Consider the following 22,608-nt stretch of genomic DNA (forward strand, 5'->3'; position numbering starts at 1 on the left):
TTCCAAGTCTTAGGTTATTTTTTTGCAGTGGCATTTTGTCCAAATGTAACTCTAAAAGTCCTATTCAGCAAAAGAAACTAAAAAATTTGGAAATTTAGCCTATTTTTGTAAATTACGTGCTGGTTAAGGTCGTACCTTAAAAGCATTTTTTTTTTATATATACGTAAGGTCAAAAATCTTCTCGCTTGCAGGCTGAGATATCGTTAGGTTATGTAAGTGTACGTTTCGGAGGGGTGGTAGACAAGTTCGTCCAATTCCAAGATTCAATTTTTGGCCCTAAAAAGGGCCTTTTTCGGCAAGGTAATTATTTCCTTGAGTTTACTTTGAGCTGGTGTACTTAGTCACGGCCTTGGTGCCTTCACTGACGGCGTGCTTGGCCAGTTCACCGGGGAGGAGCAGCCGAACGGCCGTCTGGATCTCCCTGCTGGTGATGGTCGATCGCTTGTTGTAATGAGCGAGCCTGGAAGCTTCGGCGGCAATGCGCTCGAAGATGTCGTTGACGAAGCTGTTCATGATGCTCATCGCCTTGCTGGAGATGCCGGTGTCAGGGTGAACTTGCTTCAACACCTTGTAGATGTAAATTGCGTAGCTCTCCTTCCTCCTCCGCTTCTTCTTTTTGTCTCCCTTGGAGATGTTCTTCTGGGCCTTTCCGGCCTTTTTGGCGGCTTTTCCACTTGTCTTTGGCGGCATGTTGCAGACAGACTCGATGGGCGCCAAAAAAAAAAAAAAAAAAAAAAAAGAAAGAAAGAAAAAACCCCGCCCCCAAAGGAGCTCGCGGGGGTGAGTGGTGCCCGACCTAAGTCAACCGGCAACCATACCGAAAGGCGCAGACCTCGCCTGAAACACTAATGCACTCTCCAAGCACATTATAGCCTCATGTTCGGTCTTTTGCCTAGGTACAATCTTCCCTTCGGGATAGATCCAGTCCAGCCGGATTTCTCCCTCGGGGAAACCTCCATTCCATGCAGGCATGCACTAGTATGCAAATCTACCTACGTGGGACATCGAATACTTTAACTAAATCTGGTTTCAACCCTATGGAAAGAGGATTTTTACCAGACGGCGAAAATTAGACAGACAGAAAAAACTACAAGAGACAAAAAAGAGAAATAGAAGGGAAGCTCCCGAGGATAAAATTCTGCAAGCAGACAAAACCTCGGATGTCTTGGAATAACAGCTTCATCTAGATACTGGTGTGTGAAAAAAACCCACGTTGAAGGGGGGCAAAAAAACACACACCCTATTGGTTCCTATCCTTACGGGGAGGATGGAGTCGGGAATTTGGAAGGGCAGGTAGGTAAAGCCCGAAGGCTCTCTGCAAATCTGTGTGTTAGTTGGACCTACTCATTCCGACTTACAACCTTATTTGAAACAAACATCGAAAATGAATTTTGAATTAAAGCCGAAAAAAGCCGCATCGGAAGTTAACTGCCAAAGACGTCTGCGTGAAAGAGAGGAGAAGTCGTTGCTTGGGGTGTCTGTCCGTTAGAGAGAACTCGTCTGTTTCTCCGGGCATTGTTACTTTTGCTTCGGATCGGGATTTAAGACAGCATTGGCTTTTCATTGCCTTAGGGGCGAGTGACTTCTCGTAGGACCAGTCCGACGGCCGAGGCCGGTCTGAAATCTGTCCCCTTGCGGGGTATCGGTAATAACCACACCCAGAGCTTACGTCATTGCAGTGTGGGTGACTGCTGCTACGGGGGAACCACCTTTGTGCCCATGTGCCTTCCTATACCCCTTAGGTCCATTTCCGAGTCGGGGTAATTATCACCGGGGAAACGGCAAAACCGATGACGCGAAAGAACACATGGTCCCCTACGCCCGAGAGCGCACAGCAGTCGGGGGGGTGCTGCCGGGGGTCACTACTCCCCGACAGACTTTGGGTGGAAAGGCCCTTCTGAGGGCCACCAACCCGGTCGGTTTTGATCTGCCTTTGCTGTCCGCTGTCCTTTTCCTCCGCATCCGCTTCTTTGCCCAGGTCCACGCACTCCTTTCTCCCCCGGTTGAGTTTTCGGCTACCGGTTTTTCGAGATATCCCCCCTCCTGAGAAGGAGGGGAAAAAAACTCTATCGTCAGTTGCACTTGGTCCCGTTTTTTCTTTTTCCCTAAGGAACATCGGAGATTTCGGCTTTTTGGTCCTTAGAAGGGCCGTTTTTGCCGTTGAGCGACGAGTGCTTTCAGCCCTAAGAAGGACATCCTGCACTTTCTGACAATTTCGATGGACAAATCGTTCTTTCGCTAAGTTTCTCTTCACTTTGGCAATCCTGAAAAGGAAATACCTCGGTATCAGAGAGTCGGAGATTTTTCGGGTACCAAGCTTGTTGCAACTGGGAAGCCGGCGACCGGCACTTTCCCCGAGGGAGATTGGAGCTTCAGAGCCCTCTCGTCCGGCAGGCGAACGAGAACGTACGTCCGGGGTACGTGTAATTTTGAATTGGGCTGTGCGCTTAGTTGTCACCGTTAGGATCCACGCACGCGCCCCCCCCCCTTCCCGCCAAAAAGTTAGACAATGGGGCCGCCGAAGTTCCACGATGCTTGACTGCCGCCGATTTCCGCCGACTGCTGCCTCCCATCCTGGAATCTCGGTGTTCTCGCTGCCTGCTGTCTGGTACTGGATTCAGTCATGTTCTCTATGCATTGCTGCTGTGCCGAAAGGTCCTTCCCCAAATTTAGATAGAGAGCATGTCCAACGCCGGCGCTCGGAGCCACCAGTCCCTCGGCGTCGACTCGATGGGCGCCACCTCCGTCGATTCGTTTTTAAGAAAGGACGGTTGATATCAGACGGACCAATGGCGCTTCGAGACGTGTCTCCCGGACGCTCTCATTCGCGGCGATTCAATACTACTTAACAAAACCACCAAACTGGCTGGCAAAAATTTGTGTTTTCACGTTGTATCGATAGCAAGAGATCATCATGTCTGGACGCGGAAAGGGAGGAAAAGTGAAGGGAAAGAGCAAGTCTCGCTCCAGCCGAGCCGGACTTCAGTTCCCCGTCGGCAGAATCCACCGACTTTTGCGAAAGGGCAATTATGCCGAACGTGTCGGTGCCGGTGCACCGGTTTACCTGGCCGCCGTCATGGAATATTTGGCAGCCGAAGTCTTGGAGTTGGCCGGCAATGCTGCTCGCGATAACAAGAAGACCAGGATCATCCCCCGTCACTTGCAGTTGGCCATCAGAAACGACGAGGAGTTGAACAAGCTCCTTTCTGGGGTCACGATCGCCCAGGGTGGCGTGCTGCCCAACATCCAGGCGGTCCTTCTTCCCAAGAAAACCGAGAAGAAAGCTTAAGCTGACACCCTACCCCCTCAGCTTCTAGCAAATCGGCCCTTGTAAGGGCCACCAATTACCTTAGGAAAGGGTCATTGTCTACTCCATTTTTTTAAGTTTTCAAGTTTGAAGTCTGTAGTCTAATCAGGACTGACAATCCATGTAACTTGGCATGCAAATCCTGTGTTGATTCAATGTTTTTTGCCTATTTCCGATAATGTCAGAGAATAGTGGCTTACCTGTACGTATACATCTTGTAAATTTTGATAGCATAGAGATTATGACGTGTGTTTTGTTTTCGGTGGAGTCAAGCTGCACTGAAAATAATAATAATAAAAAATATATATATATGTTCGCCTGAGTTATATTAATTGATGTTATAATTTGACAGAAGCAATCTGAATTTCACATAAATTTCTTTTGCTTTGCTAAACGACGAACGAAGGGTGGGTAGTCATCTAGCGAATGCTGAGAGTCCTCGCGTGAATATTTTTTGTTGAATTCTCAATTATTTCAATCATTCTTATGTCATTATGAACTCGAGACGAGAGAAATCGTTCGAATCGAGGCTGGGATCAGGGGGTAAGGTTCGGGGAAAGTTGAAAGCTGACATTTCCTTCCTCAAAGAAAAGATTTGTGGCCCTTAGAAGGGCCGATTTTTCAAGATGGAGGACAGGCAAACTAGAGCCCTTAACCTCCGAAACCGTACAAGGTTCTGCCTTGACGTTTGAGTGCGTACACGACGTCCATGGCGGTTACGGTTTTCCTCTTGGCGTGCTCCGTGTAGGTGACGGCATCGCGGATAACGTTCTCCAAGAACACCTTGAGGACGCCGCGTGTCTCTTCGTAGATGAGACCGGAGATTCGCTTCACACCTCCTCGCCGGGCAAGACGGCGGATGGCGGGCTTGGTGATACCCTGGATGTTGTCTCGGAGAACTTTACGGTGGCGCTTGGCACCTCCTTTGCCGAGTCCCTTTCCTCCTTTACCTCTGCCTGTCATTTCTGCAGTGCACGTACGTGGATTCGAAAGATGAGAATGAAGCCTTCCCGGCGAGCCGGCTCAGTTTTGTACGCCTTCGACAGAGGGGGGCAGAATGGCGGGAGCCAATGGGAAATCCGCTTTTCGGTTTGATTTCACGAATCAGGAGCATGCACGGCACCTTTCAGGGCAAAGCATATAAAGGCATGATTTTTGGTTGGCGCGATTGTTTGAAACGGAAACGCTTAGGACAAGCACGCGACAATGGCCCGGACTAAGCAAACTGCACGAAAATCCACCGGAGGCAAGGCCCCAAGGAAGCAGCTCGCCACAAAGGCAGCTAGGAAGAGCGCTCCCGCCACCGGAGGAGTGAAGAAGCCCCATAGGTACAGGCCAGGTACCGTGGCTCTTCGAGAAATCCGTCGCTACCAGAAGAGCACCGAGTTGCTCATCAGGAAGCTTCCTTTCCAGCGTCTCGTCCGCGAGATCGCTCAAGATTTCAAGACCGACTTGCGCTTCCAGAGTTCCGCAGTCATGGCTCTCCAGGAGGCCAGCGAGGCTTACCTCGTCGGTCTCTTCGAAGATACCAACTTGTGTGCCATCCACGCTAAGCGTGTCACTATCATGCCAAAGGACATCCAGCTCGCCCGCCGCATTCGTGGAGAGCGTGCTTAAGCGCATTCCGCTGCCCTTGGCAAACAATCGGTCCTTTTGAGGACCACAAATCCTACTTGGAAAGTACGTTTTGGTCGTATCTCTCTTTATTTTTTATTATTATTGTCAATTCCATCCCTATCCTCGCGTTTATCCAAAAGTTATTTAAAATAATAATGCCGAAGCAATTGGGCGATATTTCATGAATATTCAGTTTTAATAATAAAGCTCTCGCTAAATCTTTAAATCTAATATCTTACTCGCAGTTCATTTCATAGAATCGATGGAAACGAAGTCAAACAAATTATGACGACATAATGTGACTAGTGTATTGCTTTCATTTTTTTAAAAAAGAAAATGCATGGATGGAAGGGAAAGGATGACACCGTGTCCGATGAAAGGAAAGGTTATAAGATTGAGTGATCGTGCAAATTCGCTCCTTCCAGGAGAATTTTGATGGTCCTCAGAAGGACCTTTTTATGGGGAACACTTGCGTGCTCAACCATTTTACTTCTTTTTTGGTGCAGCCTTCTTTGCTGCCTTGGGCTTGGCAGCCTTCTTTGGCTTTGGCGCCTTTGGTTTCTTGGGCGTCTTTGCCTTTTTCACTTTCGATGGAGACTTCTTTGGCTTTGCAACAGGTGCCTTCTTCTTTTCGCCGGTCTTCTTTGGTCGCTTGGCCGGGGCAGCTTTCTTTGCCGGTTTCTTCTCCTTGGGAGCCGAGCGTTTGGTCTTGGAAACAGCCCCGCTTTCCGGTTTCTCCTTCAGCGACGAAGCGCTGAGTTTGAAAGATCCGGAGGCACCCTTTCCTTTGGTTTGCACCAAAGAACCTGATGCCACGGCGCTCCTCAGGTACTTCTTGATGAAGGGCGCGAGCTTCTCGGCGTCGACCTTGTAGTTCTGGGTGATGTACTTCTTGATGGCCTGCAGGGAAGAGCCTCCGCGCTCCTTCAAGTTCTTGATAGCGTTGTTCACCATCTCGGATGTCCTGGGATGGGAAGGAGCCGTTCTCGGCTTTTTCGCCTTCGAGGACTTCTTGGGCGAAGCCGCCGTCGGGGCTGAGGGAGCTGATGCCGTATCTGCCATATCTACGCTCTTTTCGGAACGAAAATGAATCCCCGCGCCGAGGTTTCGACCCCCTTTTCTCTCGGAGCGCGGACCGGAGCGAGAGCAGCTCTCAGGCGGGCCGAAGCAAACTGAAGTTTGTAGTTGCCACAACGGTAAGTGTGTTTCCTCCTCTTTCCAAGATTAATTTTTTCAGTGCTGAGCTAGAGAGCACCAGCATCCCTCGTTGTTGGGTACGTTCCGGAAACTTTGAAGTAGCCGTGAAGTGCCGCAGTCCGTCCCCACGACTTCCACGTTCCTCGCTTCCTTCGTGTCAAACTCACCGTAGGTGTACGCGCGACCTCCATATGCCCGTGATTTCCTTAGTTTTCTCTGAGAAAAGGTAGAAGGTGCGTCGGTTGCACGGAGGAGATGGAAGTTCAATCCTTCCCCTATTCTCTTGCTGAGAATCAGGTGCCTTGAGCATACGACAGGCCTCTCAAGCCAATCTCCGAAGTAGCGTGTGTCGCACACGCCTGTGTTTGAACGAAGCTGGCCTACTTCCAATGTATAGCCTTTAATTTCGTTTATAGGCGAAAATCTATCGCATGAGGACTGTGGTTCGATTCGAAAGCAGCCATTTGCACCGAAAGTTAGCGCGGCCCTTCCTGCTCTCCGCCGATAAATAATAATAATGTAATAGTTTGTGTCGAGGTGCCCGTTGCCTACTTTGGTTTGTGGGAATAGCGCGTATTCGAGAACTCGATGAAGTTGTCCGAAGATAGCACAAAAATAGGAAATAGCTAGGCTGGAGAGTATATATATATATATATATATATATATATAACTACGCACTGGTAATGATCAGGCTGGAAAGTTCATACGAACTAACCGAGCCCAATCACTTTTTCGTTGTTAGGTCCTGGGTATATAGTGTGGAATCAAAAAGGTTGGTCATGAGATTCACTTTTATTCACTGCACTAAATTTTCTTCTTCTCTATCTTGTAGCTTTTATGTTCACACATCTCTGGAAGGGTGTTAAAGCACATTTCTCACTATGACTACAATGAAATGTATAATTATTTGTTATGTTTCTTCTACACGTTCTTGGCAGTGCCCACGAGACGAGACATTTCCCCGAAAACGAGAAGTTGGACTATATGTACCTTACCGAAAGCAGTATCTTTCGCCAACGGCCATACCACGCTGAATATACCGGTTCTCGTCCGATCACCGAAGTCAAGCAGCGTCGGGCCTGGTCAGTACTTGGATGGGTGACCGCCTGGGAACACCAGGTGCTGTTGGCATCCTTTTTCTTTTTCAAGGTTCATAGTGGCCTTTTATTTGTGAATTGAAGCCAATCAATCACCGACAGTTTTTGCAGAATCGCTTTTTTTTTTTTTTTTTTTTTTTTTTCAATATACCTGTCATCAAATAATAATAATAATATAAGTGAAGAATGTATATTAGTATATATGAATATCGGGGAAGGCGACTTTCTTCTGTTTTTTGGGGCTTGCGGGGTTGCAGGGTGCGTTCTTATTACCGGCGGCCGCCATAATCCCGGCGGGGAGCGAGCGCTCCCCTGCCCGGCGGATCCGCCGCGTCGCTCCCCGAAGAGCCCGGCGTTGGTAGTTTTCGGCGAGGATACGTGCCGGCGGTTGCAGGGAGTGTGTTTTTTTTGGGCGTTTTTATTTTTTTGCAAAATGCCATCGCCGTGGAAGGAGGCGTTCGCTAAAGGGATAGTCCCGGCCCGGCAACCCTGATCCGTTGGCAATTTCGCCCGAAACGCACCGGGGCGGGGGGGGGGGGGTGTGCACACGCAGAATAAAGAATTGGAAATGTCGCATACTCGTTGGCGAGGACACGTAAACCGAGGTTCTGTTTCAACCGATGCATGTCAAATCTCGCGTCTTTTCCCTTCGGAAAGGGAATGCTCGATCAGTGCAGTGATGTGAAAGTGTCCCCGCTAGTGGACAATTTAGCAGAAGGCAAGTGGGGAAGGTCCTGGTCGGAACGGTTACTTTTGGCAGCAAACGGTTACGAAACTGTTACTTTTGTCAGTAAACTGTTACAAAACGGTTACTTTTGTCAGTAAACTGTTACAAAACGGTTACTTTTGGCAGTAAACTGTTACGAAACGGTTACTTTTGGCAGTAAACGGTTACGAAACTGTTAGTTTTAGCAGGGAACGGTTACAAAACCGTTACTTTTGGCAGCAGACGGTTACGAAATCGTTACTTTTGGCAGCAGACCGTTACATAACCGTTACTTTTTGCAGCAAACGAATTAACGATAAAATGACCATTCGGTATTTCTCGACTGGTCGGGAGTCGGGAAGTCATTTCCCGAAGTCGGGATCGGGACAGGATCCCCCCCCCGGTCCCGACTTTTCGGGATCCCGCACACCCCTAATATTAATGCATAGGATGGAATGAACATTTTTTTTTGCCATGTCAACGTAACCTAACCTCCCAGAGGATCTGGGTTCAGACGAACGCGAGACAAATTCCTGGAAAAAGGACCTTGCGTAAGACAACTTTGGTTCCTCTTCAAAAATTCGCGTACACTTTCGTTGTGTAGTCAGCATGTAATGATACCGAATGGAGGCATGTAGGCGTTCGAACCCCACCCCTAACTGAACAAAAAAATGCTAATCTTCCGGGATCGTAAGTTGAAGTTCCACCCCCCCCCCCCCCGATGCCGCCGCCCTCTGGAAACAACGTTCAGATCAATTCTTGGAGTAACCGATTTCAAATGCAACGGTTCCCGCCAAATGTCACACTTCGTTGAGCGTACCAGTTCTCACCCTTTCATAGAAGTTAAGTGAGCCCTTTTAGTGCAAATTATGAATGTGACTGCCAAACTCTTCCTTTTTCCCTGCTCGTGGAGAAAACTGAAAGTAATTTTGAAAGTAAAATGAAGGAAAACACGAAAAATGAAATAAAATCACGACCTAACAAAACCTAACCTAATGTAACCCAACCGAGTATATGCAGATATTAATCTGTGTGTACCTTTCACTGCCATACTCTAGTAACAAACGTACAATTGTGAAATAGAAACCTGAAAGTTATTTTTGTTAAATATACAAGTTTATTTTATGTGTTCATCCAAAATAATAATGCGCCGAATCAATAATTGTTCCAAGTCTTAGGTTATTTTTTTGCAGTGGCATTTTGTCCAAATGTAACTCTAAAAGTCCTATTCAGCAAAAGAAACTAAAAAATTTGGAAATTTAGCCTATTTTTGTAAATTACGTGCTGGTTAAGGTCGTACCTTAAAAGCATTTTTTTTTTATATATACGTAAGGTCAAAAATCTTCTCGCTTGCAGGCTGAGATATCGTTAGGTTATGTAAGTGTACGTTTCGGAGGGGTGGTAGACAAGTTCGTCCAATTCCAAGATTCAATTTTTGGCCCTAAAAAGGGCCTTTTTCGGCAAGGTAATTATTTCCTTGAGTTTACTTTGAGCTGGTGTACTTAGTCACGGCCTTGGTGCCTTCACTGACGGCGTGCTTGGCCAGTTCACCGGGGAGGAGCAGCCGAACGGCCGTCTGGATCTCCCTGCTGGTGATGGTCGATCGCTTGTTGTAATGAGCGAGCCTGGAAGCTTCGGCGGCAATGCGCTCGAAGATGTCGTTGACGAAGCTGTTCATGATGCTCATCGCCTTGCTGGAGATGCCGGTGTCAGGGTGAACTTGCTTCAACACCTTGTAGATGTAAATTGCGTAGCTCTCCTTCCTCCTCCGCTTCTTCTTTTTGTCTCCCTTGGAGATGTTCTTCTGGGCCTTTCCGGCCTTTTTGGCGGCTTTTCCACTTGTCTTTGGCGGCATGTTGCAGACAGACTCGATGGGCGCCACCTCCGTCGATTCGTTTTTAAGAAAGGACGGTTGATATCAGACGGACCAATGGCGCTTCGAGACGTGTCTCCCGGACGCTCTCATTCGCGGCGATTCAATACTACTTAACAAAACCACCAAACTGGCTGGCAAAAATTTGTGTTTTCACGTTGTATCGATAGCAAGAGATCATCATGTCTGGACGCGGAAAGGGAGGAAAAGTGAAGGGAAAGAGCAAGTCTCGCTCCAGCCGAGCCGGACTTCAGTTCCCCGTCGGCAGAATCCACCGACTTTTGCGAAAGGGCAATTATGCCGAACGTGTCGGTGCCGGTGCACCGGTTTACCTGGCCGCCGTCATGGAATATTTGGCAGCCGAAGTCTTGGAGTTGGCCGGCAATGCTGCTCGCGATAACAAGAAGACCAGGATCATCCCCCGTCACTTGCAGTTGGCCATCAGAAACGACGAGGAGTTGAACAAGCTCCTTTCTGGGGTCACGATCGCCCAGGGTGGCGTGCTGCCCAACATCCAGGCGGTCCTTCTTCCCAAGAAAACCGAGAAGAAAGCTTAAGCTGACACCCTACCCCCTCAGCTTCTAGCAAATCGGCCCTTGTAAGGGCCACCAATTACCTTAGGAAAGGGTCATTGTCTACTCCATTTTTTTAAGTTTTCAAGTTTGAAGTCTGTAGTCTAATCAGGACTGACAATCCATGTAACTTGGCATGCAAATCCTGTGTTGATTCAATGTTTTTTGCCTATTTCCGATAATGTCAGAGAATAGTGGCTTACCTGTACGTATACATCTTGTAAATTTTGATAGCATAGAGATTATGACGTGTGTTTTGTTTTCGGTGGAGTCAAGCTGCACTGAAAATAATAATAATAAAAAATATATATATATGTTCGCCTGAGTTATATTAATTGATGTTATAATTTGACAGAAGCAATCTGAATTTCACATAAATTTCTTTTGCTTTGCTAAACGACGAACGAAGGGTGGGTAGTCATCTAGCGAATGCTGAGAGTCCTCGCGTGAATATTTTTTGTTGAATTCTCAATTATTTCAATCATTCTTATGTCATTATGAACTCGAGACGAGAGAAATCGTTCGAATCGAGGCTGGGATCAGGGGGTAAGGTTCGGGGAAAGTTGAAAGCTGACATTTCCTTCCTCAAAGAAAAGATTTGTGGCCCTTAGAAGGGCCGATTTTTCAAGATGGAGGACAGGCAAACTAGAGCCCTTAACCTCCGAAACCGTACAAGGTTCTGCCTTGACGTTTGAGTGCGTACACGACGTCCATGGCGGTTACGGTTTTCCTCTTGGCGTGCTCCGTGTAGGTGACGGCATCGCGGATAACGTTCTCCAAGAACACCTTGAGGACGCCGCGTGTCTCTTCGTAGATGAGACCGGAGATTCGCTTCACACCTCCTCGCCGGGCAAGACGGCGGATGGCGGGCTTGGTGATACCCTGGATGTTGTCTCGGAGAACTTTACGGTGGCGCTTGGCACCTCCTTTGCCGAGTCCCTTTCCTCCTTTACCTCTGCCTGTCATTTCTGCAGTGCACGTACGTGGATTCGAAAGATGAGAATGAAGCCTTCCCGGCGAGCCGGCTCAGTTTTGTACGCCTTCGACAGAGGGGGGCAGAATGGCGGGAGCCAATGGGAAATCCGCTTTTCGGTTTGATTTCACGAATCAGGAGCATGCACGGCACCTTTCAGGGCAAAGCATATAAAGGCATGATTTTTGGTTGGCGCGATTGTTTGAAACGGAAACGCTTAGGACAAGCACGCGACAATGGCCCGGACTAAGCAAACTGCACGAAAATCCACCGGAGGCAAGGCCCCAAGGAAGCAGCTCGCCACAAAGGCAGCTAGGAAGAGCGCTCCCGCCACCGGAGGAGTGAAGAAGCCCCATAGGTACAGGCCAGGTACCGTGGCTCTTCGAGAAATCCGTCGCTACCAGAAGAGCACCGAGTTGCTCATCAGGAAGCTTCCTTTCCAGCGTCTCGTCCGCGAGATCGCTCAAGATTTCAAGACCGACTTGCGCTTCCAGAGTTCCGCAGTCATGGCTCTCCAGGAGGCCAGCGAGGCTTACCTCGTCGGTCTCTTCGAAGATACCAACTTGTGTGCCATCCACGCTAAGCGTGTCACTATCATGCCAAAGGACATCCAGCTCGCCCGCCGCATTCGTGGAGAGCGTGCTTAAGCGCATTCCGCTGCCCTTGGCAAACAATCGGTCCTTTTGAGGACCACAAATCCTACTTGGAAAGTACGTTTTGGTCGTATCTCTCTTTATTTTTTATTATTATTGTCAATTCCATCCCTATCCTCGCGTTTATCCAAAAGTTATTTAAAATAATAATGCCGAAGCAATTGGGCGATATTTCATGAATATTCAGTTTTAATAATAAAGCTCTCGCTAAATCTTTAAATCTAATATCTTACTCGCAGTTCATTTCATAGAATCGATGGAAACGAAGTCAAACAAATTATGACGACATAATGTGACTAGTGTATTGCTTTCATTTTTTTAAAAAAGAAAATGCATGGATGGAAGGGAAAGGATGACACCGTGTCCGATGAAAGGAAAGGTTATAAGATTGAGTGATCGTGCAAATTCGCTCCTTCCAGGAGAATTTTGATGGTCCTCAGAAGGACCTTTTTATGGGGAACACTTGCGTGCTCAACCATTTTACTTCTTTTTTGGTGCAGCCTTCTTTGCTGCCTTGGGCTTGGCAGCCTTCTTTGGCTTTGGCGCCTTTGGTTTCTTGGGCGTCTTTGCCTTTTTCACTTTCGATGGAGACTTCTTTGGCTTTGCAACAGGTGCCTTCTTCTTTTCGCCGGTCTTCTTTGGTCGCTTGGCCGGGGCAGCTTTCTTTGCCGGTTTCTTCTCCTTGGGAGCCGAGCGTTTGGTCTTGGAAACAGCCCCGCTTTCCGGTTTCTCCTTCAGCGACGAAGCGCTGAGTTTGAAAGATCCGGAGGCACCCTTTCCTTTGGTTTGCACCAAAGAACCTGATGCCACGGCGCTCCTCAGGTACTTCTTGATGAAGGGCGCGAGCTTCTCGGCGTCGACCTTGTAGTTCTGGGTGATGTACTTCTTGATGGCCTGCAGGGAAGAGCCTCCGCGCTCCTTCAAGTTCTTGATAGCGTTGTTCACCATCTCGGATGTCCTGGGATGGGAAGGAGCCGTTCTCGGCTTTTTCGCCTTCGAGGACTTCTTGGGCGAAGCCGCCGTCGGGGCTGAGGGAGCTGATGCCGTATCTGCCATATCTACGCTCTTTTCGGAACGAAAATGAATCCCCGCGCCGAGGTTTCGACCCCCTTTTCTCTCGGAGCGCGGACCGGAGCGAGAGCAGCTCTCAGGCGGGCCGAAGCAAACTGAAGTTTGTAGTTGCCACAACGGTAAGTGTGTTTCCTCCTCTTTCCAAGATTAATTTTTTCAGTGCTGAGCTAGAGAGCACCAGCATCCCTCGTTGTTGGGTACGTTCCGGAAACTTTGAAGTAGCCGTGAAGTGCCGCAGTCCGTCCCCACGACTTCCACGTTCCTCGCTTCCTTCGTGTCAAACTCACCGTAGGTGTACGCGCGACCTCCATATGCCCGTGATTTCCTTAGTTTTCTCTGAGAAAAGGTAGAAGGTGCGTCGGTTGCACGGAGGAGATGGAAGTTCAATCCTTCCCCTATTCTCTTGCTGAGAATCAGGTGCCTTGAGCATACGACAGGCCTCTCAAGCCAATCTCCGAAGTAGCGTGTGTCGCACACGCCTGTGTTTGAACGAAGCTGGCCTACTTCCAATGTATAGCCTTTAATTTCGTTTATAGGCGAAAATCTATCGCATGAGGACTGTGGTTCGATTCGAAAGCAGCCATTTGCACCGAAAGTTAGCGCGGCCCTTCCTGCTCTCCGCCGATAAATAATAATAATGTAATAGTTTGTGTCGAGGTGCCCGTTGCCTACTTTGGTTTGTGGGAATAGCGCGTATTCGAGAACTCGATGAAGTTGTCCGAAGATAGCACAAAAATAGGAAATAGCTAGGCTGGAGAGTATATATATATATATATATATATATATATATAACTACGCACTGGTAATGATCAGGCTGGAAAGTTCATACGAACTAACCGAGCCCAATCACTTTTTCGTTGTTAGGTCCTGGGTATATAGTGTGGAATCAAAAAGGTTGGTCATGAGATTCACTTTTATTCACTGCACTAAATTTTCTTCTTCTCTATCTTGTAGCTTTTATGTTCACACATCTCTGGAAGGGTGTTAAAGCACATTTCTCACTATGACTACAATGAAATGTATAATTATTTGTTATGTTTCTTCTACACGTTCTTGGCAGTGCCCACGAGACGAGACATTTCCCCGAAAACGAGAAGTTGGACTATATGTACCTTACCGAAAGCAGTATCTTTCGCCAACGGCCATACCACGCTGAATATACCGGTTCTCGTCCGATCACCGAAGTCAAGCAGCGTCGGGCCTGGTCAGTACTTGGATGGGTGACCGCCTGGGAACACCAGGTGCTGTTGGCATCCTTTTTCTTTTTCAAGGTTCATAGTGGCCTTTTATTTGTGAATTGAAGCCAATCAATCACCGACAGTTTTTGCAGAATCGCTTTTTTTTTTTTTTTTTTTTTTTTTTCAATATACCTGTCATCAAATAATAATAATAATATAAGTGAAGAATGTATATTAGTATATATGAATATCGGGGAAGGCGACTTTCTTCTGTTTTTTGGGGCTTGCGGGGTTGCAGGGTGCGTTCTTATTACCGGCGGCCGCCATAATCCCGGCGGGGAGCGAGCGCTCCCCTGCCCGGCGGATCCGCCGCGTCGCTCCCCGAAGAGCCCGGCGTTGGTAGTTTTCGGCGAGGATACGTGCCGGCGGTTGCAGGGAGTGTGTTTTTTTTGGGCGTTTTTATTTTTTTGCAAAATGCCATCGCCGTGGAAGGAGGCGTTCGCTAAAGGGATAGTCCCGGCCCGGCAACCCTGATCCGTTGGCAATTTCGCCCGAAACGCACCGGGGCGGGGGGGGGGGGTGTGCACACGCAGAATAAAGAATTGGAAATGTCGCATACTCGTTGGCGAGGACACGTAAACCGAGGTTCTGTTTCAACCGATGCATGTCAAATCTCGCGTCTTTTCCCTTCGGAAAGGGAATGCTCGATCAGTGCAGTGATGTGAAAGTGTCCCCGCTAGTGGACAATTTAGCAGAAGGCAAGTGGGGAAGGTCCTGGTCGGAACGGTTACTTTTGGCAGCAAACGGTTACGAAACTGTTACTTTTGTCAGTAAACTGTTACAAAACGGTTACTTTTGTCAGTAAACTGTTACAAAACGGTTACTTTTGGCAGTAAACTGTTACGAAACGGTTACTTTTGGCAGTAAACGGTTACGAAACTGTTAGTTTTAGCAGGGAACGGTTACAAAACCGTTACTTTTGGCAGCAGACGGTTACGAAATCGTTACTTTTGGCAGCAGACCGTTACATAACCGTTACTTTTTGCAGCAAACGAATTAACGATAAAATGACCATTCGGTATTTCTCGACTGGTCGGGAGTCGGGAAGTCATTTCCCGAAGTCGGGATCGGGACAGGATCCCCCCCCCGGTCCCGACTTTTCGGGATCCCGCACACCCCTAATATTAATGCATAGGATGGAATGAACATTTTTTTTTGCCATGTCAACGTAACCTAACCTCCCAGAGGATCTGGGTTCAGACGAACGCGAGACAAATTCCTGGAAAAAGGACCTTGCGTAAGACAACTTTGGTTCCTCTTCAAAAATTCGCGTACACTTTCGTTGTGTAGTCAGCATGTAATGATACCGAATGGAGGCATGTAGGCGTTCGAACCCCACCCCTAACTGAACAAAAAAATGCTAATCTTCCGGGATCGTAAGTTGAAGTTCCACCCCCCCCCCCCCCGATGCCGCCGCCCTCTGGAAACAACGTTCAGATCAATTCTTGGAGTAACCGATTTCAAATGCAACGGTTCCCGCCAAATGTCACACTTCGTTGAGCGTACCAGTTCTCACCCTTTCATAGAAGTTAAGTGAGCCCTTTTAGTGCAAATTATGAATGTGACTGCCAAACTCTTCCTTTTTCCCTGCTCGTGGAGAAAACTGAAAGTAATTTTGAAAGTAAAATGAAGGAAAACACGAAAAATGAAATAAAATCACGACCTAACAAAACCTAACCTAATGTAACCCAACCGAGTATATGCAGATATTAATCTGTGTGTACCTTTCACTGCCATACTCTAGTAACAAACGTACAATTGTGAAATAGAAACCTGAAAGTTATTTTTGTTAAATATACAAGTTTATTTTATGTGTTCATCCAAAATAATAATGCGCCGAATCAATAATTGTTCCAAGTCTTAGGTTATTTTTTTGCAGTGGCATTTTGTCCAAATGTAACTCTAAAAGTCCTATTCAGCAAAAGAAACTAAAAAATTTGGAAATTTAGCCTATTTTTGTAAATTACGTGCTGGTTAAGGTCGTACCTTAAAAGCATTTTTTTTTTATATATACGTAAGGTCAAAAATCTTCTCGCTTGCAGGCTGAGATATCGTTAGGTTATGTAAGTGTACGTTTCGGAGGGGTGGTAGACAAGTTCGTCCAATTCCAAGATTCAATTTTTGGCCCTAAAAAGGGCCTTTTTCGGCAAGGTAATTATTTCCTTGAGTTTACTTTGAGCTGGTGTACTTAGTCACGGCCTTGGTGCCTTCACTGACGGCGTGCTTGGCCAGTTCACCGGGGAGGAGCAGCCGAACGGCCGTCTGGATCTCCCTGCTGGTGATGGTCGATCGCTTGTTGTAATGAGCGAGCCTGGAAGCTTCGGCGGCAATGCGCTCGAAGATGTCGTTGACGAAGCTGTTCATGATGCTCATCGCCTTGCTGGAGATGCCGGTGTCAGGGTGAACTTGCTTCAACACCTTGTAGATGTAAATTGCGTAGCTCTCCTTCCTCCTCCGCTTCTTCTTTTTGTCTCCCTTGGAGATGTTCTTCTGGGCCTTTCCGGCCTTTTTGGCGGCTTTTCCACTTGTCTTTGGCGGCATGTTGCAGACAGACTCGATGGGCGCCAAAAAAAAAAAAAAAAAAAAAAAAGAAAGAAAGAAAAAAACCCCGCCCCCAAAGGAGCTCGCGGGGGTGAGTGGTGCCCGACCTAAGTCAACCGGCAACCATACCGAAAGGCGCAGACCTCGCCTGAAACACTAATGCACTCTCCAAGCACATTATAGCCTCATGTTCGGTCTTTTGCCTAGGTACAATCTTCCCTTCGGGATAGATCCAGTCCAGCCGGATTTCTCCCTCGGGGAAACCTCCATTCCATGCAGGCATGCACTAGTATGCAAATCTACCTACGTGGGACATCGAATACTTTAACTAAATCTGGTTTCAACCCTATGGAAAGAGGATTTTTACCAGACGGCGAAAATTAGACAGACAGAAGAAACTACAAGAGACAAAAAAGAGAAATAGAAGGGAAGCTCCCGAGGATAAAATTCTGCAAGCAGACAAAACCTCGGATGTCTTGGAATAACAGCTTCATCTAGATACTGGTGTGTGAAAAAAACCCACGTTGAAGGGGGGCTAAAAAACACACACCCTATTGGTTCCTATCCTTACGGGGAGGATGGAGTCGGGAATTTGGAAGGGCAGGTAGGTAAAGCCCGAAGGCTCTCTGCAAATCTGTGTGTTAGTTGGACCTACTCATTCCGACTTACAACCTTATTTGAAACAAACATCGAAAATGAATTTTGAATTAAAGCCGAAAAAAGCCGCATCGGAAGTTAACTGCCAAAGACGTCTGCGTGAAAGAGAGGAGAAGTCGTTGCTTGGGATGTCTGTCCGTTAGAGAGAACTCGTCTGTTTCTCCGGGCATTGTTACTTTTGCTTCAGATCGGGATTTAAGACAGCATTGGCTTTTCATTGCCTTAGGGGCGAGTGACTTCTCGTAGGACCAGTCCGACGGCCGAGGCCGGTCTGAAATCTGTCCCCTTGCGGGGTATCGGTAATAACCACACCCAGAGCTTACGTCATTGCAGTGTGGGTGACTGCTGCTACGGGGGAACCACCTTTGTGCCCATGTGCCTTCCTATACCCCTTAGGTCCATTTCCGAGTCGGGGTAATTATCACCGGCCTAGCCCTAAAACCGATGACGCGAAAGAACACATGGTCCCCTACGCCCGAGAGCGCACAGCAGTCGGGGGGTGCTGCCGGGGGTCACTACTCCCCGACAGACTTTGGGTGGAAAGGCCCTTCTGAGGGCCACCAACCCGGTCGGTTTTGATCTGCCTTTGCTGTCCGCTGTCCTTTTCCTCCGCATCCGCTTCTTTGCCCAGGTCCACGCACTCCTTTCTCCCCCGGTTGAGTTTTCGGCTACCGGTTTTTCGAGATATCCCCCCCCCCTGAGAAGGAGGGGGAAAAAACTCTATCGTCAGTTGCACTTGGTCCCGTTTTTCTTTTTCCCTAAGGAACATCGGAGATTTCGGCTTTTTGGTCCTAAGAAGGGCCGTTTTGCCGTTGAGCGACGAGTGCTTTCAGCCCTAAGAAGGACATCCTGCGCTTTCTGACAATTTCGATGGACAAATCGTTCTTTCGCTAAGTTTCTCTTCACTTTGGCAATCCTGAAAAGGAAATACCTCGGTATCAGAGAGTCGGAGATTTTTCGGGTACCAAGCTTGTTGCAACTGGGAAGCCGGCGACCGGCACTTTCCCCGAGGGAGATTGGAGCTTCAGAGCCCTCTCGTCCGGCAGGCGAACGAGAACGTACGTCCGGGGTACGTGTAATTTTGAATTGGGCTGTGCGCTTAGTTGTCACCGTTAGGATCCACGCACGCGCCCCCCCCCCTTCCCGCCAAAAAGTTAGACAATGGGGCCGCCGAAGTTCCACGATGCTTGACTGCCGCCGATTTCCGCCGACTGCTGCCTCCCATCCTGGAATCTCGGTGTTCTCGCTGCCTGCTGTCTGGTACTGGATTCAGTCATGTTCTCTATGCATTGCTGCTGTGCCGAAAGGTCCTTCCCCAAATTTAGATAGAGAGCATGTCCAACGCCGGCGCTCGGAGCCACCAGTCCCTCGGCGTCACTCGATGGGCGCCACCTCCGTCGATTCGTTTTTAAGAAAGGACGGTTGATATCAGACGGACCAATGGCGCTTCGAGACGTGTCTCCCGGACGCTCTCATTCGCGGCGATTCAATACTACTTAACAAAACCACCAAACTGGCTGGCAAAAATTTGTGTGGACATGCTCTCTATCTAAATTTGGGGAAGGACCTTTCGGCACAGCAGCAATGCATAGAGAACATGACTGAATCCAGTACCAGACAGCAGGCAGCGAGAACACCGAGATTCCAGGATGGGAGGCAGCAGTCGGCGGAAATCGGCGGCAGTCAAGCATCGTGGAACTTCGGCGGCCCCATTGTCTAACTTTTTGGCGGGAAGGGGGGGGGGGGGCGCGTGCGTGGATCCTAACGGTGACAACTAAGCGCACAGCCCAATTCAAAATTACACGTACCCCGGACGTACGTTCTCGTTCGCCTGCCGGACGAGAGGGCTCTGAAGCTCCAATCTCCCTCGGGGAAAGTGCCGGTCGCCGGCTTCCCAGTTGCAACAAGCTTGGTACCCGAAAAATCTCCGACTCTCTGATACCGAGGTATTTCCTTTTCAGGATTGCCAAAGTGAAGAGAAACTTAGCGAAAGAACGATTTGTCCATCGAAATTGTCAGAAAGTGCAGGATGTCCTTCTTAGGGCTGAAAGCACTCGTCGCTCAACGGCAAAACGGCCCTTCTTAGGACCAAAAAGCCGAAATCTCCGATGTTCCTTAGGGAAAGAGAAAAAACGGGACCAAGTGCAACTGACGATAGAGTTTCTTCCCCCTCCTTCTCAGGGGGGGGGGGATATCTCGAAAAACCGGTAGCCGAAAACTCAACCGGGGGAGAAAGGAGTGCGTGGACCTGGGCAAAGAAGCGGATGCGGAGGAAAAGGACAGCGGACAGCAAAGGCAGATCAAAACCGACCGGGTTGGTGGCCCTCAGAAGGGCCTTTCCACCCAAAGTCTGTCGGGGAGTGGTGACCCCCGGCAGCACCCCCCGACTGCTGTGCGCTCTCGGGCGTAGGGGACCATGTGTTCTTTCGCGTCATCGGTTTTAGGGCTAGGCCGGTGATAATTACCCCGACTCGGAAATGGACCTAAGGGGTATAGGAAGGCACATGGGCACAAAGGTGGTTCCCCCGTAGCAGCAGTCACCCACACTGCAATGACGTAAGCTCTGGGTGTGGTTATTACCGATACCCCGCAAGGGGACAGATTTCAGACCGGCCTCGGCCGTCGGACTGGTCCTGCGAGAAGTCACCCGCCCCTAAGGCAATGAAAAGCCAATGCTGTCTTAAATCCCGATCTGAAGCAAAAGTAACAATGCCCGGAGAAACAGACGAGTTCTCTCTAACGGACAGACATCCCAAGCAACGACTTCTCCTCTCTTTCACGCAGACGTCTTTGGCAGTTAACTTCCGATGCGGCTTTTTTCGGCTTTAATTCAAAATTCATTTTCGATGTTTGTTTCAAATAAGGTTGTAAGTCGGAATGAGTAGGTCCAACTAACACACAGATTTGCAGAGAGCCTTCGGGCTTTACCTACCTGCCCTTCCAAATTCCCGACTCCATCCTCCCCGTAAGGATAGGAACCAATAGGGTGTGTGTTTTTTAGCCCCCCTTCAACGTGGGTTTTTTTCACACACCAGTATCTAGATGAAGCTGTTATTCCAAGACATCCGAGGTTTTGTCTGCTTGCAGAATTTTATCCTCGGGAGCTTCCCTTCTATTTCTCTTTTTTGTCTCTTGTAGTTTTTTCTGTCTGTCTAATTTTCGCCGTCTGGTAAAAATCCTCTTTCCATAGGGTTGAAACCAGATTTAGTTAAAGTATTCGATGTCCCACGTAGGTAGATTTGCATACTAGTGCATGCCTGCATGGAATGGAGGTTTCCCCGAGGGAGAAATCCGGCTGGACTGGATCTATCCCGAAGGGAAGATTGTACCTAGGCAAAAGACCGAACATGAGGCTATAATGTGCTTGGAGAGTGCATTAGTGTTTCAGGCGAGGTCTGCGCCTTTCGGTATGGTTGCCGGTTGACTTAGGTCGGGCACCACTCACCCCCGCGAGCTCCTTTGGGGGCGGGGTTTTTTTCTTTCTTTTTTTTTTTTTTTTTTTTTTTTTTTTTTTTTTGCAAAAATTTGTGTTTTCACGTTGTATCGATAGCAAGAGATCATCATGTCTGGACGCGGAAAGGGAGGAAAAGTGAAGGGAAAGAGCAAGTCTCGCTCCAGCCGAGCCGGACTTCAGTTCCCCGTCGGCAGAATCCACCGACTTTTGCGAAAGGGCAATTATGCCGAACGTGTCGGTGCCGGTGCACCGGTTTACCTGGCCGCCGTCATGGAATATTTGGCAGCCGAAGTCTTGGAGTTGGCCGGCAATGCTGCTCGCGATAACAAGAAGACCAGGATCATCCCCCGTCACTTGCAGTTGGCCATCAGAAACGACGAGGAGTTGAACAAGCTCCTTTCTGGGGTCACGATCGCCCAGGGTGGCGTGCTGCCCAACATCCAGGCGGTCCTTCTTCCCAAGAAAACCGAGAAGAAAGCTTAAGCTGACACCCTACCCCCTCAGCTTCTAGCAAATCGGCCCTTGTAAGGGCCACCAATTACCTTAGGAAAGGGTCATTGCCTACTCCATTTTTTTAAGTTTTCAAGTTTGAAGTCTGTAGTCTAATCAGGACTGACAATCCATGTAACTTGGCATGCAAATCCTGTGTTGATTCAATGTTTTTTGCCTATTTCCGATAATGTCAGAGAATAGTGGCTTACCTGTACGTATACATCTTGTAAATTTTGATAGCATAGAGATTATGACGTGTGTTTTGTTTTCGGTGGAGTCAAGCTGCACTGAAAATAATAATAATAAAAAATATATATATATGTTCGCCTGAGTTATATTAATTGATGTTATAATTTGACAGAAGCAATCTGAATTTCACATAAATTTCTTTTGCTTTGCTAAACGACGAACGAAGGGTGGGTAGTCATCTAGCGAATGCTGAGAGTCCTCGCGTGAATATTTTTTGTTGAATTCTCAATTATTTCAATCATTCTTATGTCATTATGAACTCGAGACGAGAGAAATCGTTCGAATCGAGGCTGGGATCAGGGGGTAAGGTTCGGGGAAAGTTGAAAGCTGACATTTCCTTCCTCAAAGAAAAGATTTGTGGCCCTTAGAAGGGCCGATTTTTCAAGATGGAGGACAGGCAAACTAGAGCCCTTAACCTCCGAAACCGTACAAGGTTCTGCCTTGACGTTTGAGTGCGTACACGACGTCCATGGCGGTTACGGTTTTCCTCTTGGCGTGCTCCGTGTAGGTGACGGCATCGCGGATAACGTTCTCCAAGAACACCTTGAGGACGCCGCGTGTCTCTTCGTAGATGAGACCGGAGATTCGCTTCACACCTCCTCGCCGGGCAAGACGGCGGATGGCGGGCTTGGTGATACCCTGGATGTTGTCTCGGAGAACTTTACGGTGGCGCTTGGCACCTCCTTTGCCGAGTCCCTTTCCTCCTTTACCTCTGCCTGTCATTTCTGCAGTGCACGTACGTGGATTCGAAAGATGAGAATGAAGCCTTCCCGGCGAGCCGGCTCAGTTTTGTACGCCTTCGACAGAGGGGGGCAGAATGGCGGGAGCCAATGGGAAATCCGCTTTTCGGTTTGATTTCACGAATCAGGAGCATGCACGGCACCTTTCAGGGCAAAGCATATAAAGGCATG

At 48.3% G+C, this 22,608-nt stretch overlaps 11 protein-coding genes and 2 non-coding genes across 13 annotated transcripts; 7 read left to right on the forward strand and 6 right to left on the reverse strand.

The window, feature by feature from the left end:
- Nucleotides 1-318: 318 nt before the first annotated feature.
- LOC145992912 (histone H2B) lies at nt 319-690 on the reverse strand. Its single transcript, XM_083129296.1, has one exon. The coding sequence runs from the start codon at nt 688-690 to the stop codon at nt 319-321; it is 372 nt and encodes a 123-aa protein (XP_082985422.1).
- Nucleotides 691-2,914: 2,224 nt separating this feature from the next.
- On the forward strand, nt 2,915-3,289 carry LOC145992913 (histone H2A). Its single transcript, XM_083129297.1, has one exon. It carries the CDS (start codon nt 2,915-2,917, stop codon nt 3,287-3,289), a length of 375 nt encoding a protein of 124 aa, XP_082985423.1.
- A 669-nt stretch (nt 3,290-3,958) lies between these two features.
- LOC145992914 (histone H4) lies at nt 3,959-4,270 on the reverse strand. The gene has a single exon (XM_083129298.1). The coding sequence runs from the start codon at nt 4,268-4,270 to the stop codon at nt 3,959-3,961; it is 312 nt and encodes a 103-aa protein (XP_082985424.1).
- A 243-nt stretch (nt 4,271-4,513) lies between these two features.
- Nucleotides 4,514-4,924, forward strand: LOC145992915 (histone H3). Its single transcript, XM_083129299.1, has one exon. The coding sequence runs from the start codon at nt 4,514-4,516 to the stop codon at nt 4,922-4,924; it is 411 nt and encodes a 136-aa protein (XP_082985425.1).
- A 2,209-nt stretch (nt 4,925-7,133) lies between these two features.
- On the forward strand, nt 7,134-7,252 carry LOC145993051 (5S ribosomal RNA). Its single transcript, XR_014442263.1, has one exon. It is a non-coding gene; the product is annotated as a 5S ribosomal RNA (ribosomal RNA).
- A 2,155-nt stretch (nt 7,253-9,407) lies between these two features.
- Nucleotides 9,408-9,779, reverse strand: LOC145992916 (histone H2B). Its single transcript, XM_083129300.1, has one exon. The coding sequence runs from the start codon at nt 9,777-9,779 to the stop codon at nt 9,408-9,410; it is 372 nt and encodes a 123-aa protein (XP_082985426.1).
- Nucleotides 9,780-9,979: 200 nt separating this feature from the next.
- Nucleotides 9,980-10,354, forward strand: LOC145992917 (histone H2A). Its single transcript, XM_083129301.1, has one exon. The coding sequence runs from the start codon at nt 9,980-9,982 to the stop codon at nt 10,352-10,354; it is 375 nt and encodes a 124-aa protein (XP_082985427.1).
- Nucleotides 10,355-11,023: 669 nt separating this feature from the next.
- Nucleotides 11,024-11,335, reverse strand: LOC145992918 (histone H4). The gene has a single exon (XM_083129302.1). The coding sequence runs from the start codon at nt 11,333-11,335 to the stop codon at nt 11,024-11,026; it is 312 nt and encodes a 103-aa protein (XP_082985428.1).
- A 243-nt stretch (nt 11,336-11,578) lies between these two features.
- On the forward strand, nt 11,579-11,989 carry LOC145992919 (histone H3). Its single transcript, XM_083129304.1, has one exon. It carries the CDS (start codon nt 11,579-11,581, stop codon nt 11,987-11,989), a length of 411 nt encoding a protein of 136 aa, XP_082985430.1.
- A 2,211-nt stretch (nt 11,990-14,200) lies between these two features.
- On the forward strand, nt 14,201-14,319 carry LOC145993052 (5S ribosomal RNA). The gene has a single exon (XR_014442264.1). It is a non-coding gene; the product is annotated as a 5S ribosomal RNA (ribosomal RNA).
- A 2,154-nt stretch (nt 14,320-16,473) lies between these two features.
- On the reverse strand, nt 16,474-16,845 carry LOC145992920 (histone H2B). Its single transcript, XM_083129305.1, has one exon. The coding sequence runs from the start codon at nt 16,843-16,845 to the stop codon at nt 16,474-16,476; it is 372 nt and encodes a 123-aa protein (XP_082985431.1).
- A 4,219-nt stretch (nt 16,846-21,064) lies between these two features.
- On the forward strand, nt 21,065-21,439 carry LOC145992921 (histone H2A). Its single transcript, XM_083129306.1, has one exon. The coding sequence runs from the start codon at nt 21,065-21,067 to the stop codon at nt 21,437-21,439; it is 375 nt and encodes a 124-aa protein (XP_082985432.1).
- A 669-nt stretch (nt 21,440-22,108) lies between these two features.
- LOC145992922 (histone H4) lies at nt 22,109-22,420 on the reverse strand. The gene has a single exon (XM_083129307.1). It carries the CDS (start codon nt 22,418-22,420, stop codon nt 22,109-22,111), a length of 312 nt encoding a protein of 103 aa, XP_082985433.1.
- Between the last annotated feature and the right edge of the window lie 188 nt (nt 22,421-22,608).

This window comes from Lepisma saccharinum, chromosome 9 (genome assembly GCF_977018435.1).
Source record: "Lepisma saccharinum chromosome 9, izLepSacc3.1, whole genome shotgun sequence".
Classification (NCBI taxonomy): Eukaryota; Metazoa; Arthropoda; class Insecta; order Zygentoma; family Lepismatidae; genus Lepisma; species Lepisma saccharinum.